The sequence below is a fragment of the Schistocerca gregaria genome, chromosome X (assembly GCF_023897955.1).
Source record: "Schistocerca gregaria isolate iqSchGreg1 chromosome X, iqSchGreg1.2, whole genome shotgun sequence".
Classification (NCBI taxonomy): domain Eukaryota; kingdom Metazoa; phylum Arthropoda; class Insecta; order Orthoptera; family Acrididae; genus Schistocerca; species Schistocerca gregaria.
Genome location: NC_064931.1, coordinates 305115133 through 305131072, shown reverse-complemented (window position 1 = coordinate 305131072; position 15940 = coordinate 305115133). Strand labels below are relative to the sequence as shown.

General features: G+C 37.3%; 1 protein-coding gene across 1 annotated transcript in view; it reads left to right on the top strand.

Annotated features, from left to right (window-relative positions):
• Positions 1 to 15940, top strand: part of LOC126298718 (uncharacterized) — a 199802-nt gene that overhangs the window by 72522 nt on the left and 111340 nt on the right. Inside the window, exon 2 of the mRNA XM_049990144.1 lies at positions 3286 to 3358. Coding sequence (XP_049846101.1) covers positions 3286 to 3358 — 73 coding nt within the window. The remainder of the gene's footprint in view (positions 1 to 3285; positions 3359 to 15940) is intronic.

Below are 15940 nucleotides of genomic sequence, written 5' to 3'. Positions count from 1 at the left end.
TGTTCAGTGAATGCAGGTAGTGGTATTTTATCTGTTAAACTCACAAAAATCAGGAAAATCAAGGAAAACAGCAACAAGATCCACAAATTGATCCTGATTTATTGGCCTAAACATGTAAAATAACATGAAGCACTTGTTGGATTGGATGAACTTAGATGCAATAAATGACATAAGAAAATAAAGTATACATTACAGTATCAAAGTTAAATACTGGCATTCATTTATTGTAGAGATATGTCTATTAATGAATTTATGCGAGCTGTAGTGTGGTTGTGACAAATCTGAAAAAGTCAGGTTGTTATGTAAGGTACAAGTACCAGTACCTATTATGAATGGATACCACTCAGATGTTAACTGTAGTTTCCTTCCCATTTCATTTTCCATAGGAGATATGTAAAAAGGAACTTCCAGGTCAATAGTTGGAATCAAGAGAGGTCTTCCATAGTTATATTTATATCCATCACATATGCAGTTGTAAATTTTAAGTCTAATATGCACCTCAAATCATAGACTGTAGTAGCCATGAAGAGCAAACTAAGCTGAGAATGGCTGCCACAGTTGTAAATGATACTGTACTTTTTATTTATTTATTTATTCATTCATGTTCCACAGATCCAATATACAAGAAAACTTCATGGATGTGGAATGAGTCATAATTGTACACGAGAACAGCAGCTTCTTATAGATGCTAATAGATAGAAATTGCAATATGTGTAACGGAATAACATGTTATATAATATGTTAACATTTACAAGCTTAAACTCTTCCTAAAGTAAAACAGAGTTATGAAACAATACAATAATAAATTACAGGTATTCCATACTAAGTTATAACTTTTCTAGAAGTGAAGTACATTGTTATTCTGATATGTTTCATCATGTTCAGTTACAAAGTGATAACAGTGAATATTACAAGTCAGTGTGCCATATCTGACTTACAGTACAGAAGTGTTTATGTCAAAGCACTTATCAAGAGAGTAAAAAGAGTGTTCCAGAAGATATTCTTTTAATTTACATTTAAGTTTGGCACTACAAAAGTAAGATTTTAATGTCCACAGGAAGTGGATTAAACACCTATTTCTAGAATGAAGGCTTTCACGACCGGATGACATATCTTCTGGTAAACCTTCCGGGTTGTAAGGTCGTGGTCCATGAGACCATGAAACTTATTGCTATTTGGACTGTAGCACTACAGAATTGCTAGACAATTTTATCTGTGACGAGACTATGATCGATAGTTAAGTTTTATCTCAGACAAAGATTAACTCTGCATATCACGTGTAACTCTGGCTACACCCACTTTCTACGACATATAAGTCGCTCTCAGACGACCGACCCGTCAGTCGGCAAGACTCACCGGAGGAGAAACACTCCTCTGAAAATGTCCAGCGCAGCTCTGGACGAAACGTTAGGAGCTGAAGAGTTTCATGGACCACGACCTTACTTCCCGGAAGGTTTACCAGAAGAAACACCTGTTTGCTTGAGTAGTGTGAAATTTTTTGTACTAGGCTCAAGCTTTTTCAATCCACATGCAAGTTGTGTTTTGATCTTGTGTCATAGTCATGATATTCACTGTCGGTTTTGTGCATGGGTGAGTTCTTAACTAAAAAGGACATAAAGGACATAGGGGGTAGGATGTATTATAAGGTCACTGCTAATATTTTGAGTGTTTTAAAAAGATTTCTGCATGAATAATTCTCGTCATTCCACTTAGAATTCGGATTGCTCTTTTCTGAGTGACAAATACTTTATTTTCCATTGGTTGATTTCCCAAATACGTTATGCCATATGACAACACAGAAAAAGTAAGCAGGTTAAAAATGTCAGCATTTGCAGTCACTGCATAATTCTTAGAGTATAAGTTGATGAACTAAGTCTTTTTCTTAAATCCAGAATATGGCACAACCAATTTAATTTACTGTCGACGTGGAAGTGTAAAAGTTTAGATTATAATTGATGTATGTCTTCATCATTAGAGTTTAGACTTATGTCCTTCTGCACTTTCTGAGACCCATGAATGTACTGTTTTTTTTTTTTTTTAATTTAAAATCAGGCCATTGCAGCTGAACCATTTATAGCTGGCAGATGTTGCAATGTCACTGTCTCGTGTTTTATGAACTGATTGCGTAAAACTGTGGGTGCCGAGACTGGAAGCCATTTACAGCCGCATAGTAAACATTCATAACTATAATTTGCTGTGTGATTAACATGTTATTTGGAAAATAAGTTTCTTTTTGCCTAACTGATGATAATCAATAAACTGTTTACCTCACAACTAAACTGCCAACGTTGTGAGTCTACAGACACCAACATAAAACAAATTCAGTTTTACTAGAAAATAATTCTGCTCTAATGCTAATGGACTGCTGTCTCAATATGTGAAAGAAACAGAAAGCGAATAAAAATGTTTCGTGTAATTACAGGTAATATAAGCTGTGTATTTATAGGTGAAAAGTATAATTGATCTGTTGCCCCTCTGGTAAAGTGGCATAGAGCAACATTTATACCAGTGCTTAAACCATTACAAGCCTTAGGATATTTTGTTGCAAGTAGTTTCTCATCTGGAATATCTGTGTGTATATGAAAAGAGCCAAGTTGCGCCATAATTTGGATTACACCTTTACCAATAGATCACTCACACCTGCCTTCCACATCAGAGATGATATTTTAGTTCACAATTTTGAGGCACATGTAAGGGTTTAATACCCTATAAGATCATCTGTGGGAAATATTACGTTGTTTTAATCTACCTTGGAAGCAGATGTAAGTGTTTAATATCTTATAAAACCATTTCTGGAAAATTGCTTTGTTAATTAAACTTCATGTTGATGCAACCTTTCTTTCACATTATGATACTGCAAATTAAGTAAAATATTGACTAAAAGTTTTGTGTCTGTTTCTCCTCCTGCCCACTTCTCATAGAGAAACAAAAAAGCAACCATTTTGAGCTTTTTATGAAATATTCATTATGCTGAACTACAAAAAAATATTATATATCTTTATTGTCTAATGAGGGCAGATTACATTGTGATAGTTTGTTATGGTATATAGTAAAATTCTTTGAAACAAGTGGAATATCAGAAAACACTATCACCTAGTAACTATCATGCTAGTGAGAGATTACTTTTGCTAGTTGCAGGTACAGGATAAAATGAAGGTGTGAGGGCTAAATGATCAATTTTTACTATGTACTGTGCTATTTTATGTCATGTTGCAATGTCTAAATTGTAGTGAAATAGAAGTTTGTGTGGAGTAAAGTTCGTCATGTTACATGTTTCGTTTGCAGGCAGTGGCATGTCTCCAGTTAGCATTGGCCCATATGTGCCTAATTGTCAACGACTGGAATTTTTTGCTCATGGGTAAGTGTTGACTAATGTTTACACGAAGACCAATTCATTGTTTTGGATTATAATTGTAACCATTTGTGCAAAAAACATTTGAACTTCACCTACTGACCTTAGTGTGTATCCAAACGTACAACATTGAACAAAGATCTGTTAGGTTTCGAGTTTGTTGGTCCACATAACTCCCACATAATTTGATTTTAAAATGAAATAAAAGAACAATTTCTAAACATGCAAGCATGTAAACAGATATTTATTCGATGTGTTTCGGCAACATTACCTGTACAATTCCTTCAGTGTAAATTCTTGAGTTCAGTGGAAGCCTTTCTCTTTGCCAAATAACCATAAACTATGCATATTTAGTAGTCTGTGACACAAAGTCATCAGGATTTTTCAGCATTAAATAGTCAGGTTTATAACCATGAAACAAGGAACAGGGATGATTTTCACAGAAACACCCACAAAGGAGCACTCTGCCAAAAAAGTGTAAACTACCAGCCCAAAATACTTTTTAGTGGATTGTCTTCTACAATAAAGAAAATTAAAGAGTTTCATAAATTCAAGTTAGGTCTTAAACAATTTTGACTAACACACAGTTTTTATAGTACTGAAGAATATCTGAATATGGAAAGGTAATATTATTTATATATACTGACATAAAATATTTGTATTTATTATCCAAGTTTTTGAAACAAATTAAAGATAAGAAACTATACTGTAATTGACTACATCCATACAATGTATATTGGTAATTGATAACTATAGAGATTGATTGATTGAAAAATGTAGGCCTACCCAGGAACTGTGCTAGAGGGGCAGCAACTCATGATAGTTTCATGATGAATAATGAAACAGTATTGCAATTTTACCAAGAGTGAGTCGGGTACACTCACTACTTGTCAGTAGTCATTATACGTTCTGGCTTTCTTCATAATCGATGCAGAATAGTTATAGCTTTCTATTTATAAGACCAAGACACGGGTTTGGATTCTCATGATCTGTTTCCTGGTTTCCTGTTTGTGTGCACTGAGGGTCAGTGACTGAGGTGGGGGTGGAGAACTGCCCTCTGCTACCCCTCCCTGGGTACACTCTTCACTTTACAAACATAATAGATGCTACAGAGCCGTATTTGGTATCTACAGAGATCGTACAGGAGATGAAAAGTTATTAAAAACTTGTACAGAAACCAGATTGCAGTTATAAGAGTCAGGACATGAAAATGAAGCAATACTGGTAACTGAGAAGAGATTGAGTCAGGATTGTAGTCTCTCCCAGCAAGACCCACTATATGCTGTAGTAGTTACGTACCCACCTCCTATAAAAAGACAAGTTGCCGCCCCTAGACACACACACACACACACACACACACACACACACACACACACACACACACACGCGCGCGCGCGCGCTATTTCCACTAAAAGTCAAATCATTTTACTTAGATTTTAATAAAAGCATATTCTTATAATGAAACATATAACGTAACATTGAAAATCAAGCAGTGCAAAACGATATAAATTAATTAACAAATGTCTGTACCTAGGCACAAATTATTAACCATTAAATTTTACATTTTCAAATGCCATTATTTTGAATATAAAACGACGTAATATCAAATAAACACAAAAACTTATTTCTTATTTTCAGTTCTCCCAACTTTCTTATTTCATCTTCTGAATTTACTTGTTCAACAATTTCTTGATCAGCTACCAGAAAGGGCAAACTGTTATGAAGATTTTCTGTAGTCGAACGCGAAGGGTTTTTAATTAATTTTAACTTAGAGAAAGTCATTTCGCCACTTGCTTCAGTTACTGGTGTCCTAGTAGTAAGATTTGGGCCAAAATTTAACTTTGGAATTAAACTCGGTACGTTACTTAGGCCTTAATCCCAAAAACCCAGGTACTGCTGAAATTTCCTCTGCTGATTCCACCTCATTTATGTCAACGGAATCATTATCAGTTAAAAGACATTCTAAATGCTTACAGTGTTTTTTGTAACATTTCCTTTAACGCGATGTTTCAATCATATACATTACATAAGGAATGAAAATAGTTACTATGATTTCTGCGTTGTTCAAAGCCATTATCTAGGGTATTTAGCGCTGGAACGATTGTAAAATTTAGAAAAATATCTTATATTTTTTCTTTGGATTTTGCTTCATAAGTGAACTTTCTTTTTATTCTTATGCTGAATTCTTGTGTGAATGGTGCCCGGCTGCCGCTCGGCTTACGGCTTGCCACGTAATAGTAAGTAGGTCACAGAACCGTGACGATGGTGCCTCGGAAAGAGCGGGGAATCTTCACCACCGCAGAGAGCGAGGAAAATCAGACAGACGTAAGAGGCTGCACGTCGAGAGACGTCGTCATAATAACGAAAGTTTATGTAACCATCGTAATGAAAACCGTTTACATGACGTCAAATTTCATTTTATGATTGCATGGAATAATATTTTTTATTACTGAATATTTAACATATCACTATTTTTCTCTCACTTAGAGTGCCTTCACAAGAAGTAAGTGAGAAGCATTTCTCAGTGGCGCACCCACTGGCAAACCATTGGTTTAAATCGGCACCTTCAGAAGTGCAGCGCTACAATGGTACTCAAAATTTCTTCAAATCCGTAGCCATCTGTCTCGATCACGAACAAAACTGTGCAACACACAACGAGTTTTCATAACATCTTCAGCAACTTCTGGAGATACATTTGAAGACCAATCAAAAACCATGCTCTCTTTACCAAAACTGACAAAAATACTTTCAACATATCTTCTAGGCCTATAGAGACTAGGGGAGAGTCGGACAAAACTGGGTACCATAACTTAAAATGGTTAAAAAAAAACATATCTATTAGCAATAGATCAAGAAGCCATAGTTTTTTAGGTTTCTGACTTATTTGTTATCAACATATTGTTATGTTTTTACTTTAAAATTAACACACAATTTTTTACAATATTTTTGTTCAGCAGCTGCAAAAACCCAGTTTTACCCTATGGGTTGGGTAAAATTGGATAGCCATTCAAATCAATACACAACAATGTATACTACTGTAAAACTTTTATTGAAAACGTTTTAACTCAATACAAACTTCGAAATTGTCAATAAATGTAATAGTTTAGACTCTCACAATTTCTGGCCAAAAATAATTAAAAATCAGTGTTATTAGACGAATTTTACTTTATAAGGTAAATTGTCAGTTTATAATATTATAAAATAAAAATAATTGGTATATTTAAAAAATCTTTAAATTTAATTAGGGCTTATTAATTTTGAAGAACTGAACAAATTTTGCAAACAAAATTAGCCCTAATCAATTAAGAACAGAAATTGCAAACAACTGCGTCGTCTTCTTCTTCAGCATAGGAGCGCACCTCATGTGCCCAACCATGACAGGAAATTCACTGAATCCATCCTTCGTTCAAACGATACTGTGCATACAACTCGTTGTAAAATATGCTTACTTCCTTGGGTTGTCTTCGTCTGAAGAGCTAGAACTCTCATCAAACATCATCTTTGATTTTTTCGCCAGGCTACATGTTGTTGAGACTGATTGCTTCGCCACAGATTCTATCATTTTGGAACATTTGTCTTTCTGGAATTTTGTTTTAGGTCTACTAATAGATTTAGGCCTACTACGCTTGAAAAGCGTTCTTTTCAAATTTTTTCTCGCTCTTGTTTCTTTTTTACTTGCTCTTGCAACTCATTTTTGTGTTGTGAAGAAGTGAGTATCGCTGCGTTTACCTTTTTTCGTATTGATTTCATTGGTCTGGTGGTTCTCGCCTCTAAATTTACCTTTGGAGAAGACATTAACAGCGTAGAGAGATGGATGAAAACGATGACACTCCCGACGGTCCAACAACTTGCACATCCTTTGGGTGTTGCTGAGGAATTTCTAGTTGGCTGCCATCAGCTTCTACTGTGGTAAGCTGTTCAGTGGGTGCCTCTTCTGGAATCTCTTCTGCTTCTAGGATTGAGGTGCTTTCGGCATTTATACCTCAGTTTCGCCAGCTTCTACAAAGGTTTGCAAAAGTTGATGAGGCACATCTTGAAGAGGTGCAGGCCGATCAGTGGTATCTGCTGGCGCAATCAGATGATCTGGGAAAACATATCTGTTAAAGGTCTGAATACCAGTCTTTTCAAAGCCTTTCTGAGAGGTTTGCATTACAGCTACATGTGTAAAAGCACCTTCGAATAGTTTTCCTATTTGGTAAATAGTTACAGGTCTACCCGAGTTTGAAATCATCCACTGTCTGACCTCTTGCTCATAGTATATGCTCAAGGGAGCCATGAAAGAAACATCGGGGGGTTGAAGACGGTGAGTTGTGTGTGTATGTGGGGATGGGGGGGGGGGCGAATCATAAAAGAATTACGTCATGTTGCCTTGCTAACTCAATTAATGGATACTCCTAGCATGAGAGCTGTGACCATCTAATATTAGGAGGACAGGTTTTTCTTTTGGAAGATTTGCAAAATCTACAAACCGCTGAAACCGTATCAAAAACAAATCTTTGTTTATCCAGCCACTCTCATGGTAAGCTGCGAACGATCCAGGTGGTGGGTCGTCCAATAGAAGGTTTTCCCTTTTTCTGGAGAATACAATCATCGGTGGCATGAATCTTCCGGATGCACTGATGCATATCTCTGCTGTGACTAAAGGACCACACTCAGATGAAGAGATCGAACCAACTTGTTTTTTACCCTTAAGGGTAAAAACTTTGGACAGTTGGGCACTGTCAAAATACCTGTCTCGTCAACATTGTATATCTCTGTTGGTTTCATTTTCTGCTGAGTAAGAATTGATTCCAACAGATCAAAGAAAGAGTTGACAACTACCCAATTGAATTCCTGCACTCTAGCCAAAGAAGTTTTTTCTGGATTCCTCAAAGTCAGTTGTGGATGTCTTTTCAGGAAACTATACATCCACTCTTTTCCAGCCATTTTGCTCAACTGGTTAAAAGTGTTGGGTATCTGATTTTTTTCCGCAAGCTCAAATGCAAGTCTACAAAGGTCATGTAGGGTGATTCCAAACAATCTTTCTTCAAGAAAAAATATGTGGTTAACCAGATCTCTTTCTTGTTCTTGGGGAAAACAGTTTTGTACCTGCCCAGTGCTTTTGCCGCTCCTTCCTTCGAAGACAGATGTTGAGGACGAGCTTTCTTGACCCTATCCTCTAGTGTTGACTGTGAACACCAAATGCTCTAGCAGCTTTCTTGTGACCCATTATTTGGGTTAAAACCTCTTCAACTGCTGCAGTGATGGATTCCAAGCTCCAGCTCTGCCTCTGCATCTTCCTCAGAAAATTCCTGAGCATTGCTGACTGACCAACAAAACAATTTTTTTAAAACCAGTTGAGGAATACAAGGATATTTGTTACATTATGTAGGACAAACTGCCTCAGTCAAGCAGTTTTTCAATGTTTCTTTAAGAATTCGAACACGTTTCGAGAACCTGTAGGCCTACAGATGACAGCTTATCGAAGCATTACACTTATTTGTTCAAGAAATAATGTTAAAAAGCTTGAAAGAAATAATAACCTAATTTAAACAGTCGAATGAATGCACTTCAGTATGCATTACTTCACTTACATGTGCAATTAAATTATTTAGGTAGCCTACATAAGGCCTATTTCACCAAATAGGCCTTACGCACGTATCATGTATTTATGGAAGAGAATGAGGGGCCTATATCTTTATTATTATGTTTTATATTTATATTATCATTACCAGTAATAATGACAATCTCTTAAATAAGTGTTTCGTTTTTTCATTCAACGTCTTTTAACTACTATTTCGCAATCAAAACAATAATGTTACGTTACTTCTGACGTGTGGGGCAAAACCGAGTACCACATATGCGGCAAAACTGGGTACCCTGTTTTGCCCACACTTAGGTATATTTGACCCAATAGTGACTTGTTGACTTGAAAATAGCGTCACTACGTTATGTGTTGCTGTAGGCATATGAAAAGAAAGTCAAAATATGCAGTGAAATATACTTAATCGAGATCTGCACTTACCTCTGTCTTTAGACAAACAGAACAAAACTGAAAAAATTTACAGATTAAAACTTTAAAAATTAATAGAAGCAAGAAAACGTGCTTTTCTGCTGCTGCTGTTCTCCCCAACTGCATGAAATAACTGCCACTAGTAGTTCCAGTATTCAACCGCTAGATAGAAGCACCCGTCACAAATCTTGCGAGGTCCCCGGTTTGACCCGCCTACCCGGTTTTGTCTGACTCTCCCCTATCTGATTATTCCTTGGAAAGAAACTGTCTCCGAATTATTGCAGTAAGAAAGATGACATACCGAATCCTTAATCGTCAACAGTTCCATAAGAAAAGTAATCACAGACTTCATACAACTGCCTTCTTTGAGGAAATTGAATTTCATTGTCAATTAACTTTTTATGAAGGAAGCAATTCTTGAACACAAATCAGTGTGGAGATCAACTATTTGCTCCAATTTCAATGAACGTAAGTCTGTGGGGGATATCACACATAGCCAGCAACAACATGGAGAAAATGTTTTTGTTTTTGTAATAAAGCGACCCACGTTCACTTGTTTTAATCACATGTATTACGTTTACCATCTGTAGACGCCACAAAGTTAGTTAAATTGGCTACCTTGTCAGTAAACCTTTAACTGCTCTTCCTTCGAGAAATCAGTGCGACCCTGAATTTACTTTTAAATTACATCATTTTTGAGTTTGTTACTCAGTAAGAGAACTAAAAGTGAAGCATCCTACTCATCAGACTCCATGATGGAACCGAAACACTATGGGACTTAACATCTCAGGTCATCAGTCCCCTAGAACTTAGAACTACTTAAACCTAACTAACCTAAGGACATCACACACATCCATGCCCGAGGCAGGATTCGAACCTGCGACTGTAGCGGTCGCGCGGTCTCAGACTGAAGCGCCTAGAACTTTCGGCCACTATGACCGGCTCGATGTAAATGTAAACCTTTGTGTTTCAATGGTTGACATTTACCTTCGATATTTACTTTATTGTTGCAAATGTGATTGTGCAGCGTAAATAATATGGCTAGACATTGACATTGCTAGCAATTGGGCTACTTATATAGTGACGAAGTTTTCTGTCCACTACGTGGTTGTTTACAGTGAGTCCCCAAACCATAGGAATACTTGATTGCAGTGGTCGCCCTCGACTCCCGGAATAGGGTAACTGATTTCAGTTGTGTGTTTTCTTCCAACCGCCGTAACTCTCGCGCTGGCCGATGGGTGGCTACCGACGAAATAAATATCACAGCCATTGTAATACGACGGAATTTCCATGAAGTGATAGTGACAGGCGCACCTGTCATCGACAGTCACCAAAATTAAGCATCCCAATGGTGAGAGACAATGGGATTCACCGAAATCAAACACCTCAATCGTGGAGAGGCAATGGGGCTCACCGAAATACTCCACCGGAATGGTGAGAGGCAAATAGACTCACCAACATGCGCGCAGACTATGTGGGTGAGCCAGGGCTCGAGCACCCACATATATGATCTTGTGCGTGTGCCATACCCACAAAATTTTTAGTTTGATAAAATCAAAATTAAATAAATATTTCTCGCTTGCCCTTATCAAAAACTAATGAACTCTTAAAACACTGAGATGGAAGTTAAAATGTATGGTCTCTAAAGCATATGTGCTTATTTCAGATGTCGTTTTGCAAAGGCAACCAAGCAACACACACTCCCGTTCCTTGCCTTTCTCTGGCCATGTCAAAGGAACTCCCCAGAATGACAGGCGCACTGTATAGTGAATGGAACCCCGTCTTTTCAGTTTGCTTTCATGATTCTTTACAAGTGACACGCTACCATACGCCCAGTCCACTGGTCAATAATTGTTTTAAAATATCCGCTTGCGCCGGCCAGGGTGACCGAGCGGTTCTAGGCGTTACAGTCTAGGCGCTACGGTCGCAGGTTCGAATCCTGCCTCGGGCATGGATGTGTGTGATGTCCTTAGGTTAGTTACGTTTAAGTAGTTCTAAGTTCTAGGGGACTGATTACCTCAGAAGTTAAGTCCCATAGTGCTCAGAGCCATTTGAACCATTTCATCAGCTTGCGAATATTGAGCAATAAGAAAAAATAATCAGTAACAGAGGGAAGCCGATTGTAAGGGGCTACCTTAATAGCTTTTCCCCCTCCATATAATAGAGGTGTCGTCTAAAATTCAGCGAAGTTGTTTTCACGTAATCTGCATAGTTATCGTTTTGTTTGTTGAGACAATTGCTTTGAAGGACACGGGAGGTTATATTTTAGACCGAATGGGTGTTAACGCATTAATAGCTAGTACAAAGAAGAGGGTCTACTGACGGGATGCATAGAGCAAAAGTTCTTTGCCGGACAAAAATTTTCGCAGTTTTTAAGCGGACGCATGTGGAAAGCTGACAGACAATAGTAAGTATTGCTTCTATACATACTTTCGAATTCTAAGTTTCCTAGTCGCAATGGATAAATTCGTCATACGTTTGCCATCATCATCATAGATGGATATTACTCACACCGACAATAGTGAAAAGCATGTTCAGCCAAAAACTAAGGAACCCGAGAATGTGTCTTCTGCCAGTGCCTGTAGTACATCAGCAAGATGGGTCAGCGTCAGGTGCACATTCCATGAAGGATGGAAAAGCTTTTTCCTTGTATTTATTACGACAAATAATTGGACAAAGCGTTTTGTAGTGTGCGTAAAAAAGTTTTTGATTCCGGTATAGTGCTTCCCTCGGGAACTGCTACTTCTGCAGATAGGGATTCGTATAATACATTTGTTCGAAATGGATTTACCCAATGGCAAAAGGCAAATGAACGTTTCAGGGTTCATGAAAAATGTACTCTTCACCGTTCGTCCGTGGCTGCTCTGGCAACTACGAAACAAGGTGCCAATGAGTGATCCCGTATCCCAACACGTGAACTAGAAGATATGAAAAATGCACGCAAGGCAATTTTAAAGATAATAACCTCGATTCAAATTTTAAGTTAGCAAGGAGAAACAGTTGGTGGTGACAGCGATGAAGCATCAAATATTCATCACTTGCTGCTGCTGAGAGCAGATGCTCATGACTTGAAATCGTGGCTGCAACGAACTTTATATAAGTGGGCTTCTCACGATATATCAAATGAAGTTGTCTCGTTATTATCTAACGATGTACGGCAAAACATTGTGAAATCTATTAAGGAGGCACGATCTTTTTCTCTTATTGTAGATGAGACTTCCGACATATCAGTGAAGGAACAACTATCCATATGTTTCACATATGACGATGAAAACCTTCAAGTTGAAGAAGTTTTATGGTCTTCTATGAAGCAGCTTCAACAAGTTCTGGGACATTGTTTGAATTCGTCCAGCATGTCATAAGTAGGTTGTCTCTCGACATAAAATACTGCCGTGGGCGAAGTTATGATGGCACGACCAATGTCAGTGGTTATTTAACAGGATTAAAAAGTAGGATAAATCAGTTGGAGCCAAGATCTAAATTTGTTCATTGTTAGGCGCATAATATGAATTAGTGGTACAAGGTGCGATGCAAGGTATTGGTTAAGTGAGAGACTTTATAGTGATTCTTCGTGAATTAATATCATTTGTAAGACATTCGACAAAGAAGCTAGCGGATTTTCAATCGCTACAAGAAGACAATGGAGGTGGTGTTGTAAAAACATTCACAGACTGACTTTGCGACCATTGCTTCGTACGAGGTGATGTGTCAGGGTGCAATCACTAAAATCGTTGAAAAATAGCTATGACGTTCTCTTGAAATTACTGGAAGAACTGTCAGAAGAAATAGTGAAGTCGGTAGGAAGGCTAGTGGATATTTTTCAAACGTGCAGCAATTCAGATTTCTTATTTCCCTGAAAATGTTAATTTCAGTTTTCGGCAAGACTGAGCAACTTCATTCTTCTTTTCAGAAGAAATCATCGTCATACTGAGAAATCAAAACATTGGTGGAAACTTTGTCATCAAGTTTAACTTCACAAATGGATATATTTTCTGAGTTGTGGAATGAAACCATTAGGAAAGAGGAGGAACTGAACATTGATGAACCAGTTTTGTCTAGGAGGAAGATGCCAAAACCCTACGACGAAGGTAGTGATCCGCATACCTATCAAACGCCGGAGGAAATGTACAGACAGATAATTGATGTGACTGTGGATTCCCTAAACCGTAGATTTGACTCAAAGTTTCTGGAACTTATTTCAGACTTGAAGCTTCTACTGGTCAAACTGGTGCTGATCACATCTTGCAGTTCTATGGGGAAGACTTTGATAAAGACAAGCTAACATTGCATAGGGACATGTTTCTAGATGTGCTTAGAACGAATAAAGAGGAAGTGGCCAACTTGTAAGACGTTACAAATATTTTAAGTAGAGAAGACAGCGGTCCCATGCATGATACGTTCACAGAATTTGTGAAGTTAGTTCGCATGATTTTAACTATGCCTGTTACTTCTTGTACCCCTGACCGTTCGTTTTCAGCACCTAAATGATTGAAAACGTTTTTGCCGTCAGTAGTGACACAAAAAATTCGATGATTTGGCGATTTTGCATATTCATATAGAAATGACTAAAAATTTTGATATTACTAAAATTGCAAACAAATTCTTATGTGCAAATGACCTACGAAGGAAAGTGTTTTATACTGAAAGTTAATACGTCATGATTATTATTTGGTACATAAAGTGAATTATGTTGTAGTTCTGTTCATAAATAAATCTTTGCATAGTTCTTTCCCCAATAAATTAAAACTATCCGTTTTATGAACACTTTTTCATTTTCGTTTGTACGAATGTGTTATTTTCTTTCAATAACTTGCAGTTACTGTGCATGTCAGTTGTTTAAAGTACACAATAGCTGATACAGATAGGTCCCTCTTCTTCCCACTGGGAACTCTGGGCGCGTTGCCCATTTCCCTGCGATCGATAGGTCCCCCCTAGTTCCTGCCAGATCACCAAACCATAACCGATGTTTGTTACCGAAAAACCAATTTATTTCGAAAAAATCGAACGATAATGACTGACTACAATACCTACTTGCTTATTAGCTTTGCACAGTGCTCAGTTCTGCGCGCGGCGAATAGCGAAGTAAAGTTAAACGTGACCGACGGACTTACATAAACCGACTCGACAATCGGGAATCCCCCTGTATTCGTCTGCAGTGTTGTGACGTTTGTTTTGTTTGTAGTTGTTACTGACTGTGCTCTGAGGCATTCTTTGTTAAATCTTGGCTTGCCTGTGTTTTGTGTTAGCAACTATTTTCGGTGTCAAAATAAATGCTGAAATATAATATAAAATATCGAAACGGTCATATCCTAGTGGATCTGCAAAAAGGAAAAAAGGTGTACATCAGAAGGAAGTAACTAAAAGTAACCAAAATTAACAGCATATTTTACTACTAATACTGGAGCAACTTCTGTAGTGGCAATCAAATAATAAATCTTCCACATGATGACTCGTGTCGATCACAAATTGCGAGAATTTCTGAATGTTCATGTTCTACACCAATTGCAGATTTCTACCAATTTAGGAAATGAGACTGAATCAGGAAGCGACTGTCCCTATGACGAAAGTGCAACAACTTTGGTAACGTCACCAACACCGACAACTGTATCAGTTGAACATCTGGTTTCAATCTCAGAACAAATATCACACGATCCCGCCGATTATTCATGAGAATTTTACAGAAAGAAATCGCGAAATTTTGATTCTTAAGGGTCTTGTATATTTTCAAAATAAAGATTCTGACTTTTCCGACGCATCCAGAACCTACAAAAATGGTAATAAATCAGTAACTAGGTATTTCAACAAAGCATTATTTATTCACAAATTAAAGAACAATGAAAGCGTTTAAAGAAAATGATTGTTGCACTCGCCTTCCAAAAACTCTGTGTTTAGTTTTTCATGGTGCTTATTTAACCCTTCTGATGTAAATCTATGGTCTCAAAGTGGATGTAATGATTGGAAGCACATTAATCACACAATTTTAGTACATGAAAATAGCCCAGCAGATAGGCAATCTATGATAACTTATCTGGCACGAAGTAAAGCGGTTGGTAGAACAGATATAGACTTATTATCTCAACATAAAAAAGAAATGGATTACTGGAGAAATGTACTTAAAGGAATTGCAGCTGTTACAAAAATTTTTGGGATCGAGAGGGCCTCTATTTCGTGGTGACAATGAAATTCTAAGATCTCCCGACAATGGAAATTATTTGGGATGTGTGGAATTTTTGAGAGAATTCGGTCCATTTCTTGCAGATCACTTACAAAAATTTGGGAATCCTGGAAAAGTTAACACTTCTTATTTATCAGCGAATTACTGTAATGAGTTTATTGAGATAATGGGAAAACAGGTCAAAACAAAATTATAAATGAAGTTAAATTAGCAAAATACTTTTCCATTCACATTGACAGTACGCCCGATCAGTCTCATTTTGACCAGCCAACTTTTATAATTCGATGCGTGAAAGACCGTGTTTCTGTTGAAAGGCTAGTGAGATTTTTACCTATTAAAGACCATAAATCTGAGTATTCAGTGGAAACCATCTTGAATTTTTCAGAGAGTCATGATATTTTCACAAAAGATTGCAGAGGAC